The following is a 15,133-nucleotide window of genomic DNA, read 5'->3' as shown; positions in this document are numbered from 1 at the left end:
AAACACGCCAGGGTTAATAAGATGAAAGAGCACTGGGGAGTCATTAATCAATTCAACTGAGGGGCTGGGAAGCTTAGAAACAAGGATACTGCACAGCTACAGTCCTACCTGTGTGAATTCAGTTCACAGGACTAGTTCTGAGGTTATGGTGACCTTCGATTTTCACTTCAATTTATTATTGTATTGAAATATCACTACCTAAAAATCTTTGGGATGCAGACAAATTTATGGTTACCATTGGCTTTTCTCTCACAGGAAGGGGTTTAACCGATGATGGGCTCTATGGCGACAGGAATTCTTTTCCATCTCATGGAGCTCTCTTTCAAAATTTACATTTAATTCTATTGTAACTATTAGGGATGAATTACTGGTTTCTTCTCAGCCTTCAAAGCATACAACCTTTTCATCAAACACTCTGGATACATTTAGACACAATATTTCTTTGCTTATGTTTGGAGGATCTTGTACTTCCAATCGTTATCGTGGTTTATTGAGATGAGCTGCAGCTCTTCTTAACAGCAGCTCAATCTGCAAAATCATTTGCAGTGACAGAACACACTGGTAAAGATTTTTTCTTTGTGTATCTTATCATTCTGACACAAGTCATCTTACTTGTTGAATTTCATTGGAAATAGGAACAGGAGTAGGCTATTCAGCCCCTTAAATCTGTTCCACCATTCAGTGAAATCATGGCTGATAGTGACCTAACTCTATATACTTGTCTTTGGCCCATAATCCTTTAATATCTTTGCTGATCAAAAATTTATCTATCTCAAATTTAAAATTAACAACTGATCTAGCGTCAACTGCTGTTTGTGGAAAGAGGGTTCCAAATATCTACCACCATGTGTGTTAAAGTGCCTCCTAACATCTCTCCTGAATGTTGTGGCCTTAATTTTTAGATTGTGCACCCTATCTGAACTCACCAAACACCATCCCACCTACCTTGCCCAGCCCCACTCCTCCTCTATTTATTTCAGAGCTCCCACTCCTTCCCCCCTTTCTGAAGGGTCCTGACTTGAAATGCCAGCTTTGCTACTTCTCTGATGCTCCTTGACCTGCTGTTTTCCTCCAGATCCACAGTATTATCTCTGACTCCAGCACTGGAAGTTCTTACTATCTCACCGTCAACATGAAGTTGTTTGGTTTCAGGGCATCGTTCTTTGGATAACTCCTTCAAAATTTCAGTAAAGATCTTTTAGGTTAGTCTGGGTGAATATCAGATTTCAGTTTCTGATTTGTCGTTGCAGCCTTATTTCTCAACTTCTTCTTGATCTGAATGGCTGTGAATTTCTTTTCTCCAGGAACTTCCCTGGGACAATTCATGTTATGTGTATGGTTCATGTTTATAATATTTACATGTAATGAGATCAGGCAAGCACATTCTCTTTGAAAAAGAGTTGTGTAACATCCTCCCATGTGATATTATGGTGTTATTGTTTTGGAAGATTCTCATATAAAAGTTGTCTGTCCCAACTTTAATAGCTGCCACTGTACATCAGTATTCATCAGGAAGATTAGACAGTCAAACAGCTTCTTAAATGCTTGAGTTCAGACTACATTGATGTCTGTGATAAGCACTGTAGTTTCTTTAGTTGTTTTAGTGAACAAATTTTCTGATACTTATTCTCAGCAAGAAGTCTTGCATTTTAGTAAAGCTAACATAATAGGTAGAGTTTGCAGACATTGGAACTGTGCTTGCACATGACTCCAGACCCATTACGTCATTACATCACGTGCAAACTCCCCACTACTCATATACACACAGAACTGGCAGGATTCTGGATGGGGCCTATTGGGTCTGTTCAGTCCAGAAAAATTTTATGTTTCAATAAGTTTGTCCCTCATTCTTTTTTTATTCCAGGGAACACAAGCCGAACCTACTCAACCTCTCTCTTTAAAACAAAACCTGACCTAGGAAACCTTCCCCGGACTGCTTCCACTGTCAGTGTTTCTTTCCTTCGATACGAGGAAGCGAAACTGTTCGCAGTACTTCAGCTGTGGACTAACTACTGCCTTGGATACTTTTAGGAAGACTTCCCTATTTTTCTCCATTCACTTCGAAATAAAGGCCAGCTTCAATCGTGTGGAGCTGGATGCACACAGCAGGCCAAGCAGCATCTTAGGAGCACAAAAGCTGACGTTTCGGGCCTAGACCCTTCATCAGAAAATAACTGACATTTGATGTCAACAAATGACTGACAAAATGACTGACATTTTCTGAAGAAGGGTCTAGGCCCGAAACGTCAGCTTTTGTGCTCCTGAGGTGCTGCTTGGCCTGCTGTGTTCATCCACCTCGGATTCTCCAGCGCCCCTTATCTCAGCTTCAATTGTGGTCATCACAGCTCTCGCACGTCTTCTCTCCAGTCAGCAAAAGGGCGTACGCTGCCCCTTTTGGCCACTATTGTGCTTAAAATGCGGGGACATCAGTTCGCAATTAAAAACAAACCTGCCCCAGCATCGTCACGACAGCCTCACACTTCACTCTTGGGTTGGAGAGGCGCGTTCATACTGCTGCACCATTTCGCGTTTGTGCAGTTCACACTGTTCTCCCTGAGCACTAATTCGGCATGCATTTGGTTTGCGGCGTCTAGGGTTCACTCCAACACCAGACCCCCGCCCGGCCCCACCTTTATCTGGCTTGTGCTTTGTCGAAGTCTGAAATAATTATTTTAAACTTCACCTCCATGTGCGGCGGAGTGATCCCCACAGTCGGTTTAGTACACAGACTGAGTGATGAGGCATCTGAATGTGCAGGCACAAGACTTTCTAGTTCCTTAACCATTTTAAAATAAATTAAACAATAACCGGCCTGCCAGCGCCGCGCGCACTGTTTTATAATTTCCCTCCGTACGATGGGTTTACTATTTTGATGTATCTTTAATCGGGAGCCGATATCTTTCCTGTTGGGGGGACCCGCGGTGAGGGATGTGCGCGTGAAGCGGGCGGACAGGCCCCATGCGCGGCCTGGTCGCTGTCGCCGTCCGCTCTCTGCCCTCGGCCGCTTTACAGCGACTGGCTGCCCGCTTTTCCTCGAGCCGGAGCCGGGGCCGGGGCCCGAGCCCGGGCCGGACGGCCATGCAGACCGCGACTGTCCGCTGCGTCCCCACCGAGGCCAAGCTGACCATCTCGCTGCGGCTCGGGCCCGAGGGCGGAAGCCAGCGGCATCTGCAGCGGGAGCAGAGCGAGAGCCTGCAGACGGCGCTCGGCCGCATCGCCCACAATCTGGTCAAAGCGCAGGCCAAGAAGCCCAGGAAAGGCCGTAAGGAGGCCGCGGCCTCGGACCCGGACCCGGCCCCGCCACAGGCCTCGGCCCCGCCAGTGATCCTGTACCAGGGAGACCAACCGGTTCCCGGGGACACAAGGAACGCCGAGGCCTGGCAGGATGGAGCTATCTTACAGGTGGGCGAGTCCAGGTACCGAGTGGAGAGAAACCCGCCCACCCTGACCCAGCTCCGGTTGCCCACCTCCATCTTGGCCGGCTTCCCGGTTTGCCCCAAGGTGGAAGTGGAGTTCGGGGAGGCCTCGCACTCCTTGTTCGAGTGGTGGCTGAAGGAGGCAGCGGGGGGCTGGGAGCCGGCGGCTAACGGCCGGGTCTTCACGCCCAGCAACGGCCACGTCGGCCTGAGGCTGAAGCTGAGATGCCAACCGGGCGACGAGCGGCGCTTCGGGGCGCCGGTGGAGCTGGAGAGTGCCGGCGTGGTGGAGGCCGGCCCGGGGGCTTGTACCTTTGACAGCCGCCAGTGGCTCACCCGCCGGGCCCTGGAGGAACCGCTGGTCCGGGTGGTTTCTTACAACATTCTAGCCGACGTGTACGCTCAGACCGAGCTCTCCAGAAATACCCTATATCCCTACTGTCCGCCCTATGCACTCGAGCTCGATTACAGGCAGAACCTCGTCAAGAAGGAGCTCAGCGGCTACAACGCCGACATCATCTGTCTCCAGGAGGTGGATAAGAGCGTGTTCGCCGACAGCTTGGTCCCGGCCCTTGATGCTTTCGGCTTTCGGGGAGCGTTTCGCATCAAGGAGAAGCAACACGAAGGCCTCTCGATTTTCTTCAGAGCCTCCAAGTACCGGCTGTTGAGTCAACAAGATGTGACCCTAAGTGAGGCTTTGGTTTCGGACCCTTTACACGCCGAGATTTTGGAGAAGATTTCCACGAATCCCAAAGTCAAAGAAAAGGTTTTGCAGAGATCAACCACACTCCAGGTACTGTGTTAGAGTGGAAATTTAGTTTTAATAAATAAATTTTTTAAAAATTTTAACAGCTGCGGTATAATATCTCTGATCATTAAAATGCATTATAATTATTATTACAACAAAAGTAACGAAGGAACTTTAAAGAATATTCTATGCAACATATCACAGATCTTCAGAATGTTGGAGCATCAAACTGCTGCTGAAGCAGCCGAAACCCTAAGCAACATGTGTTCCCAGCAACATTAGCATCTGGGTTTATACCAGGGAATAGAGTGATTAAACATCTTTAAAAACGGTCCACTGATCAGAGTTTTTAAATGTTGTCCTGCCTGACAAACCTCAATGCATTTTTTTAAAGTGACCAAGTATAGATGTTATTTCTGTGACTTTCTGGAAGCCAAATGCTAGGACTCCCTCACTGAAGACAAATTATTAAATTTGATAAGAAATTGGCTGCAGCAAGAGACTGGGTAGGGTTAATGGGCAAGTACTATATCTCGCAGGCTGTGTACCATTAGTTGTGACCTATGAGACTCTGTATTGGAGCCTCCAATATTTACCATATTTCCTAATGACTTAAATGATCAAAGAGGAAGACAGATGAATTTGCTGGTATCTGTCCATGTGCAGGGTAGATGGAAGCATAGAATTACAAATCATCATTCAGATTAAGAACAGACAAAACTATGGAAAGCAGATTTCAATGTAATATTACCGGAGAATTCTACCATTTCGTTCCTTTAAGACCAGACAAGACTTGGGTTTCTTTCTAATAAGTTTATTAATGCATGCATGGAAGAAGTACACATTTAAAAAAAATTGGCACATAACTCAAATCATCATCATGAGCAAAGATATTACGCTACTTTTACTGATAAGCTTCTATTCAGCTATATCTAGAAGTATTTCCTTCCAATTAAACATTGACAAACCATATTTGCATAACTTGCATTCCAAGTAGTACACATGATTGTATTATCCAATCACAATTGCATTAGTTCAAATATATCACCATATGCATTTCCTAGCTGCAGGATGTGCCTTGCTGTTACCTACAAACTTACATTATTTTCCCTTTCAGTTCTTCCTGATGTCACATGGCAAATGCCTAAGTTGAGGTGTTGTCGTACAGCGCGGAAACAGACTCTCCAGTTCAACTGAAGTCCATGCCAACCATCATCCCAAACTGAACTAGTCCCACCTACCCGTGCTTGGCCGACGTCCCTCCACACATTTCTTATTCATGTATGTATCCACATGTCTTTTAAACATTGTAACTGTACCCACCATATCCTCTGGAAGTTCATTCCACATGTGAACCATTCTGTTTAAAAAAAAAAATTGGCCCTCAAACTTTAAAATCTTTCTCCTCTCACCTTAAAAATATGCACCCCAGTTTTGAAATCCCTACCCTATGGGAAAGATACCTTCCATTCACCTTATCTATACCTCTCATTACTTTATAAGGTCATCTCTCAACTTCCTACACTACAGTGAAAAAAGTCCCAGCCTAAACAGCCTCCCCACACAACATTCCATTTCCACAAAATCCTGATAAATTTCTTCTGAACCCTCTGCAGCATAATGATATCCTTCTATAACAGGGTGACCAGTACTGGACACAGTGCTCCAGAAAAGGCCTCACCAACATCCTGTACAACGTCAACGCAACGCCTTAACTCCTATGCTCAAAAGTAGGCCAAATAAAGTGTCCAACACCTCAAAACACTATCCTTTCCCAGCTGGAAGTGGGATGACTTTAAAGTTTCTCACTTGATGCATCTTGGCCACTGAAAACTGCTACTTAACTCTTTTCAAGCAACACCCACAGCATGATCAATTTCATTCTGATTGGCCTGAGCTAAACATGATATAAAAGTGATGGACATTGACCAAAGTCACACCCTCACTCCACTGTCTACAGACAGGCTCCTTGTCAGTTATCAATGGGTCCATCCTCTTCATTGAGATTGTCATTGTGACATTATTCAGACAAATATTCTTTGCTTCATTAAAGAGAAAAGGGAGGCCAATGTAATCTGGACGCTGGATTGATGTCTTTGAACAATATCAATTCTAGCTTAATTAGAAAAGTTCCCATCAAATCAGACATTCCTTATGACTAAGTTTGTTTTCCCTAATTTGATTTTACTATGTGGAATCTTATACCTTAATACAAAAGGTCAGAAAGTATGCTAATTTCTACACATTTGTTATAAAGTCTGTAAGATCAGTTCTGATTACATTTATGTTATATTTAACCAATCACCGTACTGTAATCCATTTATAAACTTGACAAGCTTGGGAGTACCATCTGTCTATTTTGACCTTGCAAGGTTAAAATAAACACTATCTCTCAGTTCTGCAGCTGCAATTACAACTTTAACTCCCCAACATGTCTTCTACTGGCATGCTTTCAGTTGGTTTAACAAGGAAGTTTGGTTTTCTCATGGACCGTCATCCTTACTATATTCAAATTACCAGTTCGATGACTGATTCCAAGCCATCTCACCTTTTTTTAAGGTTGAAGCTGATGCAAAAGATTTTATTCTCATCCTACTTCCAAAAATTTTCATACTATTTCTCTTTACTAAATGGAATGTGAATTGCCCTGTCACTTCACTGGTGTAAACCTAAATATTAAACAAGTCATTAACAGTATTAAATCATATTTTACTGTTGATGAAATTCAATCATTTTAGAGTTATAACTGTAATTTACAGCTTAAGTGAGTCATAAAATTCACTGAAATTTTACGCTTTTAGAGGACATGCTCTTGCTTATCTTAATTATTTTTTCACTCATATCTTAACCATTGAGTGTGATTGTTGCTGCAGTTGTCTATATTCGCATTCTCTTTGAGTTTATCTATTTCCACAACTTGTTCTAAAATTCACTGTATTCTGTTATGCATGCTGTCTTAATAATACAATCTGACTTGTGCTCGTTAATTTGGTTTGTTATTTCAAGTTCATTACTCACAGATCACTTCACTCAATAATATTAAAATAACACCATACGTGAACTTAAAAATTCTCAAGCTCTCTAATCCCTTTTAAGTTTCAATTCAGTTTCAATATCCTTCAACCACTTTAGAATGCAAACCCATGCAAATTTTTTTGTGTGTATCCGGGCTTAGTGGATTTGAAATACCTGATACTCAATATAACATATTTTTAATAGCAGTTCTCCTCCTATTTTCCACCATGTTGTTAACAAACGGCTTGGGTGGGTTAAGGATATGTAACATATCAACTTTCAATATGTTTGGACAAAATGAAGCAACATAGTTCCCTCTCCTCCCCATTCATTTGTTCACTTGAGTTCTACTTTTGCTCAGCTGCTGACCATTAGTAAGCAATCTACAATTCTACAGTCCAACATATGATTAAATATATACAGCTGTTGAACAATGCTGCCAATTTGAAATTCATGTGTTTTGTGTTTTCTATATTTTTAACCTGGCACCCTTTAATAATACTCAACAACTGAATATCCACCGGCCTTTGGGGTGTAGAATGCCAAAGATTCACGATGTCTGAGCGAAGAAGTTCCTTCTCATCTGAGTACTAAATGGTTGATCCTTTATTCTGAGGCTGTGCCCCTCACTTTTAGATTTCCTATTGAGGGGAAACAACCTTTTTAGGTATTTACCTTGTCAACCCCCTCAGAATTTTATACGCTGCAATGAGATCACCTTTCCTTCTTATTTCCAGACAGTTTTGGCACAATCTAATCTCTGTATGAATAGGATTACCTAATAATTCTAGGAGTCCGTCTAGTGAACTGTGCTGCCTCCATTTAAAGTGTTTCCTTTCTTGCATTAGGACATTAAAATGCACAGAGTATCAGTTCGGTTCTCAACATATATAATTGTGGCAGGACTTCCTTACCTCACAGTAAGAGCTAAAATGACACTTGCCATCCTGCTTGCTTTTTCTTTTTATTCATTCACGGGATGAGGGTCTTGCTGACTAGGCAGCATTTATTGCCCAGAAGACAGTTAAGAGTCAACCACATTGTTGTGGGTTGGGAATCACATGTAGGCCAGACCAGGTAAGTATAGCAGTTTCTTTCCCTAAAGGACATTAGTGAATCATGTGGGTTTTTCCAACAATCGACAATGGATTTGTAGTCATCATTAGATTCTTAATTGCAGATGTTTATTGAATTCAAATTCCGCCATCTACCATGGCGGGATTTGAACCCGGTCCCAGAATGTATCTGGGACTCTGAATTAACAGTCAAGCGATTAAAACTCCCAGGCCATCACCATCCATGTTGTGCCTACATGCTAATGTAAGCATAGAAACAGAAGACTAGAGCAAGAGGAGACCATTTGGCCCTTCAAGCCTGCTCCACCATTCTTCACGATTATGGCTGATTGTCTGACTTAATAGCTTTAATCCTGCTTTCCCCCCGTGACCTTTGATCCCATTTGCCCCAAGTGCTGTACCTAGTCACCTCTTGAATATATTCAATGTTTTGGCATCAGCTATTTCCAGTGGTAATAAATTCCACAGGCTCACCACCCTTTGAGTGAAGAAATGTCTCCTCATCTCCGCCCTAAATGGTCTACCCTGAAACTTCACAGTGTGACCCCTGGTTCTAGACATGCCCACCATCAGGAACATCCTCTGTGCATCTACTCTGTCCAGTCCTGGTAGAGTTTTATAAGTCTATGAGATTCCCCTCCCCCTGCCGCAAAATTCGTCTGAACTCTAGCTAAAACAATCCCAATCTAGTCAATCTGTCCTCATTTGTCAGACCCGCCGTCCCTGAAATTAGCCTGGCAAGCCTTTGCTGCACTCCATTGAGAGCAAGAGCATCCTTCCTCAGAAAAAGAGACCAAAACTGCACACACTATTCTAGGTGTGGCCTCACCAAGGCTCTGTATAACTACAACAACACAGTTTTGGGCTTATTGTCATAAAATACTGGTTGTTAGAAACTGGGGTCTGAAATACAAAGTCATGCAGTAGCTATACAAAGCCCTGGTTAGACCACATGTGGAATGCAGTGAGCTTTTTTGAATACCAGATCTAGTAAAACATGTGATACATGGGTAAGGGGGAGTATAGATTAACCAGGATTATACTACAAATTAAATTACTAGGAGACATTACACAAATGAAGGTTATATTAATTGCAATGTAAAATTTATAAGGTGATTTTTATCAACATGAACAATATATTAATGGGAACAATCACCATCCTGGCTTGGAAATATATAGCCTGTCCTTCAGTTACTTGGTTAAAGTCCTGGAACTCCCTCTCTAATGCCATCAGTGTATGTACACAAAATGTACTGTTCCCACCCAAGATGACAGATCATGATCACCTGATCAATGGCAACTTGAGATGGATAAGAAATGCTGGTCCAGCCAGCTACACCCACATACCGCAAATTAATTTTTAACAATTGTTACGGTGTATAGAGAGAGATTACTTCCACTGGTTGAGATACCAGTACAGAGGCCAAAGTCTAATGTCACACCCCTTTACAGGTGTCAGCTATGAGATATTGGCAAAAAGTTTGGAACTCTTTTGGAAACATCAATGGATACTAAATTAATCATTAATTTTAAATCTGAGATTGATTTGACTTAAAATGAAAGGTATTAAGGGATGTGGGGAAAAAGTGGATATGTGAATTTAACTTACTGCTCAGTCATGATCTCATTGACTAGCTTGAGGAACTATTGAAATATCACAGGAACTTGTTGGTCTGGATGAAGGGTCTAGGCCCAAAACGTCAGCTTTTGTGCTCCTGAGATGCTGCTTGGCCATCCGTGTTCATCCAGCTCCACACTTTGTTATCACGGGAACTTGTTGATTGATTTGGTGTTTCCTGAACATTATTGATCCTAAATGTTTATTTTTCTTTAGGTTTGTGTACTTGAGTCTCTTAAAGATCCATCAAAGAAGTTGTGCATTGGTAATACTCATCTCTACTGGCATCCAAAGGGTAAATTTTATATCTCTTAAGACTACCGACTGTGCTATTCTGCTCCTTTTTTCTTCTCCTCTGCCCATTGTGGACATTGGTTTTGCATCTGTTTGGCATGAATGTCCTCCATTGAAATTTGTTTTAATTACAAAATCCTCCCTGCAAACTATCCCCACAACTATGTGGTGCACCTGGGATGTCCGAGACAGAGGTTTAAACTAAATAATTAAAATGTTTAAGCCTGACCTCGAGTTTTTGGAACCGATGTTAATAATTTAACTCTCTCATGAGACAGCTGTAGGCACTTGTCTTCACCCAGAAGCTCAGAGGTTTGTTTAGTTTTCAGTACTTCCCACTATGACCTTTATAATAGAAAAAAAAATTTGCGTTAAATTGCTTTCAGGCTTGTTGACCATCTTCTCAAACTGGATGTTTTTATTTATTTTGCGTCTAAAAAATTCAATTTTTGAACTAAAAGTTTAAATTAAATAATCATCACAGTTGGAAACACCAAGTTGGTCAGTTTCTGCAAAGGAAGGAGAATGCTGTTATTTCAGACATTGTCCATTCATCAGAATTCTTGAGTGGTTTTACATATTTTCATCGGTCTGTGACAAAGTCTAATCATCATCACTGCTGTGCTCCCTTACGTGTCCTGTGTTGGTTGCTAGTTAAGCAATCTCTCTATTTAAATTTGTAATTCCTGTTTTCAAATGTCTCTGTGGTCTTATTCCTTTCCATCCTCTGTTCTTTCTCCAGACGTATAACACAATGCACTCCTCTGTTTTGTCTCCTCCAGTGCAATGACAATTTAATTGCTCCATTATTGGTGGTCATGTTTTCAACTGCTAGGGCCCCAATCCCTCAATCCCTTCCTGAACCCTTCTACCTCTTCCTGACTCCTCCCTTTTAAGACACTACACAGATACTGGCTTCCTTCACCTGGCCTTATACTTGTGTGTCTGGTGTAAAATGTTACTTTATAATATATCTGTGAAAATCCTTGGCACGTTTAATAATATCAAAGATAGTACATTAGTGCAAACTGTTTGTATGAGAATGCCTATTCCCTGTTATGTTTTATGGGAATCCTAGTGACATCACTGCTTAATGGTACGAAGTGTTATTTTTATTAAACAATATAGGGGCAGATATTCTTTTCCCTTCCCAGCACTGTTGGTATAGAGCATACCTAATGTGTGATTTAAGAATTCCTGCAATTCAGGCCATCAGATAAGGGGATCGAATATAACACTCACATTTAAATTCCAGTCCAGAGTTCAACTTAGCTTTCCACTGGAGGTGACTCAGTTCTCTTTAATTTTAATGCTGCCATGACAGTGGACTGGTTCTTACACTCTCAAATATTATGTGTGTGATTGGACATCACAATGACTTTTGAAAAATTGTTAAGAAAAAGTTAAGGCAAGGCAGTGGCTTAATGGGATGTCCGTGAAATAGTAGAAGAAAAACACCTGGGATTCATGGATCAAGAATCTGTTGTTGATCACAATGATCTGAGAATTAATTACCATAGATGCTGAAAATCTGACATTTAATCAAAAGTGCTGTAATTTCTCAACACATCCAGTAGCATCTATGGAGAGAGAAACATGTTATTGAGATGAATATGTCTCTTCAGAACTGAATGAGGACAGGAATATGATGGATTAACTGCTGTTGAAGGGGGAAGGAAGAACAAAAGGAAAATTATGGGATGGAGGGGGAAAGAGATTAAATGACAAAGGTAATGGTTGTGTCAAAATGTTTGATGAGAAAATGTATAAATGCTATAAAAGTGAGTATGTTATGATCTGACCTGATGTTATTCCTGGACAAGTCAGATCCTAGACTGAAGCCTGGCTTGTTAGATTATATTTTGATTCATTTGTTTCACATGACTGTTCAAAACTTAAGTAGAACCTTTTTTAAAAAAAAAGTCTCTAATAAACCATGGATGTTGTCCCTAAGATGACCTTCTATGCTGGAGCTCGTTCGTCTTGCCAATCATAAAACCCTACCAATGTATACAAATACCCATTAATTCTAAAGTTAGACCCCTGAAACAAAAGAAAGGTGCATGGCTGCAAGAATACTTGCAAGTTAATTATTAACTTCACTCACACACACAATGCACACGGGTAGTAAATGCCTAATAACTGATGCCTGCATCCAGTAAATGCATAAAAAATGTGTATATAGGGATATATATCACATGACTCATATCACAAATGGCACTGTCAGAAGCAAATCTAACTTGCATCAATTTTGAGTCAGGTTTAACAGTGTTAGCTTTATGTCTCTCCCTGCAAATGGGCCAGATCCATTTGCTAGTTGTATCATTTTTTTTTGTTTTCATGCCAAAATGATTTGTTGGATATCGTGTCTTGTCAGTTTCTGCACCAGAGTGTATGCATTCTTATTGAATTTTGTTTTGCCAGGAGGCCACATTCGCCTTATCCAGATAGCAATTGCTTTTCGTCACCTTCAACACGTTACAACAGAAATGTACCCTGATATACCAGTAATATTTTGTGGTGACTTCAACAGCAGCCCAAACTCAGGTTTGTATGAGTTTGTCACCGAGGGACATGTTTCTGCTGATCACCCAGACTGGACTTCAAATGGCGAGGAAGAATGTTGCAGCATGTCGATTATGCACTCCTTTAAATTAAGAAGTGCTTGTGGAGAACCTGCTTACACAAATTATGTGGGTGGTTTCCAGGGTTGTCTGGACTATATTTTTGTGGATATGAATATGTTTGAAGTTTTTCAAGTTATTCCTTTTCCAAGTCATGAGGAAGTCACCTGCCATGTGGCTCTGCCAAGTGTTTCCCACCCATCAGATCATATTGCATTGATCTGTGATCTGAAGTGCAAATAAATTGTAGGCCTCCTCTAACTTAACTACTAATAAGGTCAATCCATTATTTGAGGTTGTACATATCCAAAATTGTTAACTTCCAGAAGTTATCAGTATCTATAAAAGAAAATAAATGGACGGTAATGTTTTACATAGTGATCTTTGTTAATAACTGCCTGAAGCTAACAAACCCATTATTCCTCTAGTTTGGTGTTTGTTTTTAAATGGTCTTAATACAATGCAATCCAATCAACAAAATGGATATTTTTATAAACTAAAGACCAAAACCAGAATGGAGCAACTACTGGATTTGTTTTGATGCAAGAAGTTCACATTTTACAGAAATATTGTGGGCAGTCTTACAGAAACAGATTCTGAACAGAACATTGTTATAATTTAATACTGAAAATATGGATTTATGTACAAATAAAATGTGGGCAATGGTGAATTAGTGGCCCCTTCCCTATCACTCTTCCAAAATAAAAGGGCAGCAAAATATCAAAGAGGTTATGGTTTTTTTTACCACCAATTTCACCTTGTGTAACAGTCTGAATAATAAATTTTTAAAACTTTCATTCAACTAGAGATCATGAATGCAAAATTAATTAGCCTTGGGTAATACTGCATCTAGAAAAGTGCAAATGTAAAGCTCAATTAAAATCAACTTTCAATTGAGAAAAATGGTAAATAAATTTATGAAAAATACAGACTAAGTGACTGACTTTTTTTCTTAAAAAGTATAGCACCTTAGCATCAAAGGACTTCATAATAAGTAGTAATGTCACACGTCCCTTTGCATGTCTGACAGCAAAAGACATCCTTGACAGTTGAAAGTGGTGGTTTCTCGCATCTTCTATTTTCAATGGAAGTGTAAATTAAACTTGTATTGCTGGCATTATTCTGACTGGTGTGCTAGCTACCTCACCAACTGAATTAAGTGATTTCTGGTGCTGGCTCGAAGGGCCAAATGGCCCACTCCAGCACCTATTGTTTATAAGTGGCTTTCCAGTGGTAATGACCAGTCATTCAGAGATTTGGACACTGGATGCTCACCACAGAGAGTAGGAACTTAAGTGTTAGTAATTAATAAATCTGGAATAAAATGCTAGTTTCATTGGTGGGTTTTGGTTAAGTGGTTATTACTTTTTCAAAAGGGAGGAAAATCAGCTGCTCAAGATATACACAAATATGATTGACTCTTAACTGAAATGGTGCAGTTACAAGTTAGTAGTATAGAAAGGAGGAAGAATAAAACCAGAAATCACCCAATCAACACTGCAGGGACTTAGTTACTAATGAGTGTGTGTACAAAATTTAAAAGCTTACAGCCAATATTCCAGTCTCTCCCCACCTGGGTACACCCTGCTCCAGTGGCAGGTCAGATCCAGCAGAAGTAGATATACCCTCAAGCCTCATCTTACTGTTTCTTAGAGCAATTTTTCCCCATTAAGTGTAGGAAGTGATTAACATTTTTTTTGTTCAGATGAGAAAATGAACAAGAACCAGAAGCAAACCATTTGTCCTTGAAGCCAGTTTAGACTTGTAGATGGTCATGGCTGATGTGTGAAGGACAAAGTCAATTATTGATTTGAATGTGCAGCAGGAAATGGGTGCAAAGTGATAGCGATTGGAAATCAGCATATTGGCAATTGATTTTTGGAGGAGTGAGATTTCAGATCATGAATTGTTGTTGGAGAGTTTAAATAGAGGATGAGGAATGACAGAACAGGAGGGCATAATGAGATGGAAATTAACATCTTTTAGGCGAGAAGCCACTCAGTGCAGAAACTGGTGAAGAAAAGCAGTGTAAAAGCATAACTAAAAATTAGCACTTGTAAGATATTTATGCATATTATTTCAGTGTTCTACCCAAAGGTTGATGCTTGGCTTATTGTCTACAGATACTTCACCCCGCACTGTTGGCATTATTGTGAAGTACATATTAGCCACCGAGCTGACTGTCTTGCCAAATTTATGTATGAAATTTTAAATTCTGTATTAATAACCCATACTGCTGCTTAGGAGTAGTCAAGATCCAAGTGAAGTTTTCAAAAAGTAGTTAGAACTAGACTAGACAGTGCATTATGAAAGATTACACGCTGTTTTGCCAAACTGCAAAT

The 15,133-nt window shown here is 40.7% G+C and overlaps 2 protein-coding genes across 4 annotated transcripts in view; both read left to right on the top strand.

The window, feature by feature from the left end:
* atp6ap1la (ATPase H+ transporting accessory protein 1 like a) overlaps window positions 1–2,045 on the top strand; it is a 39,541-nt gene extending 37,496 nt beyond the window's left edge. The window contains exons 11-12 of one of the 2 annotated variants that reach the window (XM_048547306.2): window positions 1,076–1,202; window positions 1,865–1,880. In XM_048547306.2, the coding sequence (XP_048403263.1) occupies window positions 1,076–1,171 (96 nt within the window). In that variant the 3' untranslated portion in view covers window positions 1,172–1,202; window positions 1,865–1,880. Of the gene's footprint in view, window positions 1–1,075; window positions 1,203–1,864 lie in introns of both variants that reach the window. The other variant, XM_059649957.1, reaches the window with a different exon arrangement.
* Window positions 2,046–2,522: 477 nt separating this feature from the next.
* On the top strand, window positions 2,523–13,708 carry pde12 (phosphodiesterase 12). Of its 2 annotated transcripts, XR_009446503.1 has the most exons (4): window positions 2,523–4,209; window positions 5,282–5,445; window positions 10,090–10,168; window positions 12,592–12,626. XR_009446503.1 is itself a non-coding variant. In XM_048548139.2 (3 exons), the coding sequence occupies exons 1-3, from the start codon at window positions 2,959–2,961 to the stop codon at window positions 13,032–13,034; spliced, it is 1,773 nt and encodes a 590-aa protein (XP_048404096.1). In that variant the 5' UTR covers window positions 2,592–2,958; the 3' UTR covers window positions 13,035–13,708. The 2 variants fall into 2 exon arrangements, 1 of the variants encoding a protein (XP_048404096.1); XM_048548139.2 differs by lacking the exon at window positions 5,282–5,445 and having other exon boundaries at window positions 2,592–4,209; window positions 12,592–13,708.
* Window positions 13,709–15,133: the final 1,425 nt, after the last annotated feature.

The sequence above is a fragment of the Stegostoma tigrinum genome, chromosome 11 (assembly GCF_030684315.1).
Source record: "Stegostoma tigrinum isolate sSteTig4 chromosome 11, sSteTig4.hap1, whole genome shotgun sequence".
Taxonomy (NCBI): Eukaryota; Metazoa; Chordata; class Chondrichthyes; order Orectolobiformes; family Stegostomatidae; genus Stegostoma; species Stegostoma tigrinum.
The sequence above is the reverse complement of the archived record's forward strand: the minus strand, read 5'-3'. Positions and strand labels throughout refer to the sequence as shown.

Coding starts and splice junctions, on each gene's coding strand:
- pde12 (XM_048548139.2), top strand. CDS start 2,959: ATGCGCGGCCTGGTCGCTGTCGCCGTCCGCTCTCTGCCCTCGGCCGCT. Junction 4,210..10,089: donor AGAGATCAACCACACTCCAG/GTACTGTGTTAG, acceptor ATTTTTCTTTAG/GTTTGTGTACTTGAGTCTCT. Junction 10,169..12,591: donor TCTCTACTGGCATCCAAAGG/GTAAATTTTATA, acceptor TTGTTTTGCCAG/GAGGCCACATTCGCCTTATC.